Below are 9,049 nucleotides of genomic sequence, written 5' to 3' on the forward strand. Positions count from 1 at the left end.
TTTCCCTAAGAAACCCCCAGAACAGTACTCCACATCACCCCTTCCCTGCACGGCCCCCCAGCCTACAGCCCCACACGAGGAACATCAACCCGTTTTCTTTGCAAGACCCCCTACCCCAATAAGCAGCCCCATGTAAGTAGCAGCAGTTCCTTCCCGGTGTAACCCTCCTACATTCAGCCCCAACATAGCAACATCACATCACCCACTTTTCTTTGCCACCAAAATACATCCTCAGACCATTCACACTTAGCCCTATGTATAAAAAGAAAACCCTCAGCCCCCTCTCCATTCTGCAGCTCCTCATTCCTCTCAGGGTCTCCTCTCATCTCCAGCAGCTACTGCTGCACAATGCTAAATACTGCTTCCTGGTGTCATCTCTGCACTGAGTGGAGGAGGCCCCGCCCCTTTCTGTGACATCATCCCCTCACAGGAACAGCTGCTTTTCTAGACACAACAGCCCGTGGAACGCGGAAGCGGCAGGTCCTGCAGGTGAAACGCATGAGGCGGAAGTAGACCAGGAGCAGGCTGGCGCTTCCGGTGTGCGGCTTCCCTTTCATGTGTGCGGCAGGTTAGTCGCTCTTTCTCTCCTTAGGCCCCACCCACTGCCTGTTTAATATACTGTTCCTAGGACTGCCTGACTTATGTGGGAACTGACTGCAGTACACCTAACATTGGGGTGACCCACGTAATGGACCCCAATAAATATATGTGTGCATAATGTTTTTTGCTCTGCAGGACAAAGCTTAGCCCAGTGAGAGCAGCATCTCGGCTGCCCCTGACTTGCACATTTCATGTGTCTTAGCTCTGACCATAGAGATTTGTGGTGTATTCATGTGGGTTAGGGGCTCCCACCACATTCAGCCATGAGGAAAGTGAAGGCGGTCCATGGATGAGACTAGCAGAAGATTATTGGGCCTTCCTTCCCATTTTCTCTCCCTATTAAAATGTAATTTACTCCTCCCTTTCTCCAACACCCCTCCTTTCCTTACCTGGTTTATATATTGTGTATTTTCATTTATTGTTTTGTTAAAATAATAAAAATATTGAAAAAAAAGATGAATGGGCCATATCCAAAGTATTTAAAGGGGACCTGACAGCCGCCCTAGCCCCTAAAGCCCCACCTTGTCACTATTTCTACTTTCTAACTATCTCTTTGTGGCTTTGCGATATCTATGTACTTTTCAAATTGATTTGTCAGCATGAATTCCAGCCTTGCTGCAAGATGGCAGCCAAATATGTTATTTTCTGAAACACTCCGATGTTTCGGAGAAAATATACTTAGAAGATCCGGGGTTGGTCTGTTCCTGCTCCAGGCTGCTTCTTCCATTCACTGCTGCAGGTGATTGACAGGTCTCTCCCTTGAGTGTACAGTAGGAAGAGATCTGTCAGTCATCTCTAACATCTCTGGGAGCAGTCGACCAGGGGCAGCGCTAGACTAGTCTCATCTATGCCTATAGTCCTTGGCCGGATCTTCAAAGTATATTTCCTCTGAATCATAATTTGCAAAACTGCTGTCCTCACAACATTCTGCTTCTCTGGCAAGCAAACCGCATACTCAGTGGTGCACTGTGAATGCCCAGGCAGACTGAATAGTAGTGTGCATGCTTGAGATTTGTGAGGATCTGAAAGTAACGTTGTGCTTTCAAATCATGTAAGTCATACCTAGCGGAGGCATTTTTACAAAATAGGAGGCAAGACTAATCTAGGAGGAATCAATGCTTCACTGGACTAGTTTTGAGTCATTTCTATAGCTTGAGCGCAGAATGAATATGAAAGTATATTGATATTGAAAAGCCACAAAAAAGAGGTTGTTAGAATGCAGAAATAGGCTGGAGTAGAGACATGGTGGCAGTTTAGGGGCAACTAGGGCAGCTGACAGGTTTCCTTTAATGGAGCGGTGTCTATCAGACGACCTCATTACTAACCCAAGTAATAAAATATTTTTGTGTGTTTTTTTTTTTTTTATTTGAATAAACACTACCTGACACTTTCCCTGGTTCACCAATTTATAAAAAAAACAAGCCGGTCCGATGTAGTCCACTGATGTGAACCTGAAAATATAAAAAGATTGAAACCTAAACAAGACACTAAACATTAACATCGGAGCTATTTTTAATATACTGATGTGAGCGAACCCTTACAAAGAGACTGGTTCTTTCAAGTCATAAAGGTACTGACTACATAAAAAAAAAAATATTAAAAATAGTTTTTTGCTCCCCTTCCTCCCAGAGCAATAACTTTTTTATTTTTCCTTTAATATGGCCATGTGAGGGCTTGTTTTTTGCGGGACGAATTGTAATTTTTAACGACACTATTGATTTTACCATATAGTGTACTAGAAAACGGGAACAAATTCCAAGTGCGCTGAAATTGCAAAAAAAGTGCAATTCCACAATTTTTTTTACCATGTTCACTAAATGCAAGCACTGACCTGCCATTATGATTTTCCAGGTCATTATGAATTCGTAGATGCCAAACATGTATAGGTTGTTTTTTATTTAACAACCCCCCCCCCCCCCCTCGCAAAACGGGATTCGGATGTATGCGCTGACGGGGCCATAGACTATAATGGTGCAGACAGAACGAACGCGTGCTCTGACGTGCATCATTTTCGGCCTTGTATGCCTACTGGAGGTGGACACCCAGATATAGTAGACTGTGTAAATGATGCACGGCAGAGAACACGTTCATTCTGTTGGCACCATTATAGGCTATGGCCACTTCGGTTCATACGTCCGAATCCCTTTTTGGGGTGTGAAAGCACCCTTACCCCTTTCTATTCTAATAAGTTGTGTTAGTTCTACTTTAGTTTTCTCCCTTGTTTTCTTTATGCTGTAGTTTTAATATTGGGTGATCTAGTATAATTCCTGGTGACCTACAACGATGACTTGATTTGCTCCAGGGGCTCCCATGTGAAAAGCATTTTCTGTGGTGGAACGATCCTTTTAAAATTGGGCGTGTGAGAGGGTAATGGTACGTTGGATATGCAAAAATGATATGGGCTAAATCAGGGTTGATCTTCTCAAAGAGGTGGTCTTTTGGAGGCATTGGAAACCTGCTGTGCAGTTCAAATACTTGTCACTATTACAGTCTCCTTTTTTTGCATGCAACATTTAATTTGCAAAGGTACAGAAACGGTTTAAATATGATTGTCAAAATATTATGCACAGCTTTAAGTTTAATGATCCAGCACCAACGGCCAATAATAACAATGATCTCTTTAAAGCAATTACTGAAGGCTTTGCCATTCTAAACTCATTATCAACAGTTATGGCGGACTGATTTAACCTCTATGAAAATAACTTATTTATGCCAAATGATAATCCGCTATTGACTTTTCTTCATTTTCTTTTTTGTAGATCTATCATACATGAATGGGGAGAGTGATACAAGATCTTCTCTGGATTGTAGTAAAAAAGTGTTATGGAACCCACCAACCAGAACTCAAACGTAGGCAGTGAACACTGGAAAAACGATGAGACTCAAGAATCAGTCTTATCTGTTCATAATAACATTGTGACCAGATGTCATAAAGAGACACAATATCCCTTTGCTCATATTAAGGAGGAACCATTAATTTCTGATGGAGTAAATCTCACAGACCCTGATATTTTTACACCCCCAGATCATACCCAGAAATATCAATCTCTTCACATTAAGGAGGAGCCAGCTAGTAACAATGGATCAACCTTGACATATCCTAATAAATCAGTATATGACCTGCAAAATTCTTTTGCTTTTATTAAGGAGGACTCTTGCGATGGAGGAAACCTCATGGTTCGTGACATTTACATGTCCAAAAGTCACACACAAAATTCATCTCCTTGTATTAAGGAGGAACTTGTATCAATTGATAAAAAAGAAGTCAACACTTGTACACCAATAGATCATACCCAACAATACCCATCTACTGGTGTTAAAGAGGAATCGGACTCAGGAGTAGAAAATGCTGATTTTGATTCACCTGTAGATATTACACAACATTCATCATTTCATACAAAAGACGAATCGGACTCAACAGAGGAAGATACCGTTACTGATTTGCCATCAGATCACACACAATTTCATCCTGCTTATATTAAGCTCGAATCAGTGTCATGTGATGCAGAAACCTTCACAGATAATTTCTCAAATTATACAAAGACACCTCTTAATTCTGTTAACATTAAGGAGGAATCACTTTCAGGTAAAGAAGACAAATTCACAGAGTACACAATGGTGTGTATAAAAGAAGAGTCTGTTTCTGGTGAAGATGACAACATTATAGACAGTGATAACTATTTGTTCACTGAGTGTACATATTCACAGTTAAATGAAGATTGGTCACAAAGTGAGGATGAAAGTTCAAATGATTTAGAAGAAAAATTATTTTCTTGCCCAGTTTGTAAAAAGCAATTTACTTATAAATCACATCTTAGTAGGCACCTTAAAACCCACAGTGGAGTAAAACCATTCTCCTGTTCTCATTGTGGGAAGTGTTTTTCACGTTTAGATCAGTGCTTAACACATCGGAAAACACATACTGGCGAAAAGCCATTTTCATGCTCTTATTGTGACAAGAGGTTTTCTCAGAAGTCCCATTTGACTGTCCATGAGAGGTCACACACAGGTGACAAACCATATGCTTGTTTCTACTGTGGAAAACGGTTTTCTCAAAAGGCAAGACTGATTGCTCATGAAAAATACCACATGGATGACAAAAGATTTTCGTGCTCTTTCTGTGGGAGATGTTTTTTACGTCAGGAGCAGTGTGAGGCTCATCAAAGAACACACACAGGGGAGAAGCCATATCCATGTTCATACTGTGAGAAAGGATTCAATCAACGAGCACAGCTTATCATACATGAGAGAGTCCACACAGGGGAGAAACCAGTTTCCTGTCCAGATTGTGGAAAATGTTTCTCCCAAAGATCTAACCTTATTACCCACCAGAGAATCCACACAGGAGAAAAACCCTACTTATGTTCTCACTGTGAGAAGTGTTTCAACACGCAGACAAGTCTCGTTCTACACATGAGAGGCCATACAGGAGAGAAACCATATAACTGTGCAGAATGTGGGAAATGCTTCACCCACAAATCAGTATATAGCAAACATCAGCGAGTTCATACAGGGGAAAAGCCATTTTCATGCACTGTATGTGACAGACGTTTTTCTCAAAAAGCTCCACTTATAGCACATCAGCGGACGCACACCGGAGAGAAACCTTTCTCATGTCCTGATTGTGGAAAGAACTTCTCTCAGAAAGGACATCTTGTGACCCATCAAAGAATTCACACAGGGGAGAAGCCATTTTCCTGCTCTGAATGTGGAAATAGTTTTAACACTCACTCCAGTCTTATTTTCCATCAAAGACTCCATACAGGAGAAAAACCATATCCTTGTACAGTTTGTGAAAAGAGTTATACAAATAAATCTCAGCTAGTAAAACATTTGAAGATCCACTCAGGAGAAAAGCCATTTGCATGCCCAGAATGTGGTAAATGTTTTACCCGTAAGGCTGATTTTGTTGTTCATCAGCGGGTTCACACTGGGGAGAAGCCCTATCCATGCTCCGAATGTGGAAAACGATTTACTATCCACCAAAACCTTGTACTACACCAACGAATCCACACTGGAGAAAAACTTTGTTTTTGTTCTGAATGTGGGAAGTGTTTTACACGGAAGTCTGATTTTGTGATCCATCAAAGAGTACACACAGGAGAAAGACCATACTCTTGTACAGAATGTGGTAAAAGTTTCAGCATTCATCAAAATCTCATTTTGCACCAGAGAATCCACACAGGAGAAAAACCATACTTGTGTGCAGAGTGTGGTAAAACGTTTGGTCAAAAGTGCACTTTGAATAGACATCTGAAAATACACAAGGGGGAAAAACGACGTTCTTCTAAATGATTCATGGACATTTTCTAGTGCTCGATTTAATATTACTAAATTTATAATATACATTTATAATTGTCGGACTTTTACCATAATCTTTACCATAATGTGAACGTCTCTGAAATAACAGTACCATTTTTAAAAGCACTATTAGGACTCCCTTCTTCTCAGGGGTACGCCTGTATTAGCTCAATATTTATAGTGAATGCTGGCTATCTGACAACAATAGCAGGGAATCCCAGGCAGTTCCAGCAGTTGGATCCCCTGCAATCAACTTATTGTTGGGTAACTTTTTTAAACAAAAAAGAGGGTGCCTGAAATAGACAAGATTTAAGTTTGAGTTGAACTGGTAATCGCTTCTCCTGAATCAGTCCTACCCACAGTGAGCAGCTTAGGCTATATTCACATATCCAGTAATGATCCGTTAGAACAGATTCAGCAGAAATCCGTTAGGAAAAAAGTTGTGCTGACACAACTTTTTAGCCCGTTATTCACTAACTGATTTCTCTTGGATCCTTTTTTTTAACATTGGAGTCAATGGGCAACTGATCCTTTAATGCAGCATCCGTTATCTATTTCTAACGGATCCGCAGTCATATAGAGTGCAGAAATTTCTCTTGAGTTTGGAAAACTGCTTTAAGGATATGTTCACACAGGGCGGATACACTGCAGATTTTCAGAAAAATACAGATACACTAGGATAAGGATCTCAGCAAATTTTCCATTAAGTTTTAAAGGTATTTTTTAGTCTGGAAGGGTGTGTGATTTTCATGTTAAACACCACCCTTTGCCTCTATAAAATCCTTCAAATAATTATTTTGAAGTTTTCAGTAGGCATAAAAAAAAACTACAGAAGTTAGATGACAGAGGTGAATTTGTCTCATGTAGAATCCTGTTTATATCATGTGTAGTTTGCCATCCAGTGGAAATTTCCTTCTTTTAAAGGGAACCTGTCAGGTCCCCCATGCCCTCCAGCCCAGCAGCATTCACCTATGTATAAGCAAACTACCAGTAGTGTATAACGTTATTGAGTGAAAACAAGGTGTTATAACGCTGTGCATGTCCGGAAGTTCTGAAGATAACTTCCGGTCATGCGCAGTCTATACACCTGGCCTCATTAGCATAGGAAGCAGGGACATTATAAATGCTTTTTTATACCTTGTTTTCAATCAATAAGGTTATACAGGGCTGGTTAGACAGGGAATTTGCTCATACATAGGTGAATGCTGCTGGGTTGGAGGGCATGGGGGACCCGACAGGTCCCCTTTAAATTTTGGATTCATCTTGTGTTGCCTGCTTAGCTAATTGATAAAATTGTGCCTGAAATTTGTGTAAAAACTTACTTTTGTTTACAGCAAAAAGAAAGCACTTCTCTAATACCCCATGATTTATATTTCACAAATGGTGGATTTATAGGGATAATAAACTGGATCCTTAAGAAGATTTTATTATGTTTTATATTTTAACATGGTTATAAGCCTTATGAATAATATATTTCAGGAAAGGAACCTCTGATACAGTTAATGAATGTTTCATCTTGTCCAGTCAATCCTAGTACCTTCAGAGCAAAATATGCCCCTTTGTAGTTACTTACTGTTCACAAACATTTTAGGGCTGAATCTCTTTGGAGGCCAGTTGTGTCATGGAAGCAACAAAGACCTTAAAAATAGGAGCATACTGTATGTGATAATCTAATTCTAGCTAACTTACTTTCCAGAATAACCACACCCAACACAGTAAAGATAACTGCATTACCAAACATACGTCCCCCAACTTTACCTTTCTAAAATGAAATGTGGGAATTCAGAATATGTCTCCTGTTTTAAAGTTCACACCAGCGCTGTCCTTGCTGTGGGCGGCGCTTGTGCACTTCGATCTCTCAGCTGTCTTTTGTAAAATGGCGCCGATCACTGTGCACGCTCAGATTACCTCCTGGCGGTCTTCAGTAAAATGGTGCCTGTGGTGGCGCATGCACAGATTTAGATCTTGACTTAAAGACAAGCCAAGATCTCAATCTGCGTATGCGCTGGTGCCACTTTAAAACAGGAGGCAGATACAGACACCAGAGGCAGGCAGAGGGTTAAAGTCCCGCTCCTATGCACCGAAAGCTTAGAACACCTAAACTTCAAATGCTTATTAAACAACCAAGATGTCTATTTCTTCGCAAAATTGTGATGACAGGTTCTCTTTAGTATGAATAACCTTGGTGCTTATTGGAATTTCCGCAATTTACAGCTGGCCTTTTTTAACAGAGAATGACCAAAAAATGTATCTGTCCAAGGTTATTAACCCACTTTCCGATATATGACATAAGGTTACATCATTTGCTGAGTCTGTGACTTTGAAGCAGGCTCACAAGCTTGGCTTGTGAGCCCACATCTCTCCTGGCAGATGATGGCTGTGTTATTCAGCCATCTCTGCCTCCAAAACCCATGGGTGGAGCAGGGCTCTGCAGCTGTTAACCTGTTGAATGCTGTTGTCAGTTTCACACCGGCAGGTGTCACATCATTCTATACACGATCGCCCAGTGCTGTTGGGTTGCCGTGACGGCTAAAGGTCTGTTGAAGACCCCCGTGCCTACCATTACGGTACTGCTGTAAAAGCAAGCTTGTATCTGATGTTCATAGGAGACCAAGATTTTCACTATATACAGCAGCAGGGTCGGACTGGGGTGTCTGGGGCCCACAGGAGAAATTGACTCTAAGGGCCCACCTACAGCCATATGCACATACTTGTTATAGTGGAGCGTTGCCTGTAAAACACAGACGGCTTTTGCACATCTACTGTACACATACTATAACTGTGATGTACAATTACGGTATGTTACATTACAGGGGTTCTTTGATGAAAACAATTTATCACCGATCCACGGGTTAGGTAGGAGATATCTTATTGTTCGGTGGAATCCGAGCATTGAAAACCACACCGATCAGAAGAATGGGGAACTTTTATCCCTGACAGGACACTTTTATCCCCATTTTAAAATGGAGCTGCAGGTGGGACGTCTGACCGCAGCCTCATTCATTCTCTTTGGGGGCTTCCAGAAAAAAAACAGGAGCAGAGCTCGCAGCCACTGAGGGAATGAATGGATCAGTGGTCGAGTTGCCCATGAGCTCCAGTCTAATGGGGAGAAAAGCTCCACATTCTACAGGTAGGTGCAGGTTCCAGC

General features: G+C 41.2%; 1 protein-coding gene across 1 annotated transcript; it reads left to right on the forward strand.

Moving 5' to 3' along the window:
• Positions 1-418: 418 nt before the first annotated feature.
• LOC141273118 (uncharacterized) lies at positions 419-8,159 on the forward strand. Its single transcript, XM_073684526.1, has 2 exons — positions 419-568; positions 3,360-8,159. The coding sequence occupies exon 2, from the start codon at positions 3,424-3,426 to the stop codon at positions 5,893-5,895; it is 2,472 nt and encodes an 823-aa protein (XP_073540627.1). The 5' UTR covers positions 419-568; positions 3,360-3,423; the 3' UTR covers positions 5,896-8,159.
• Positions 8,160-9,049: the final 890 nt, after the last annotated feature.

The sequence above is a fragment of the Phyllobates terribilis genome, unplaced genomic scaffold (genome assembly GCF_046119375.1).
Source record: "Phyllobates terribilis strain yellow unplaced genomic scaffold, ASM4611937v1 Scaffold_5__5_contigs__length_657084704, whole genome shotgun sequence".
In the NCBI taxonomy this organism is placed as follows: Eukaryota; Metazoa; Chordata; class Amphibia; order Anura; family Dendrobatidae; genus Phyllobates; species Phyllobates terribilis.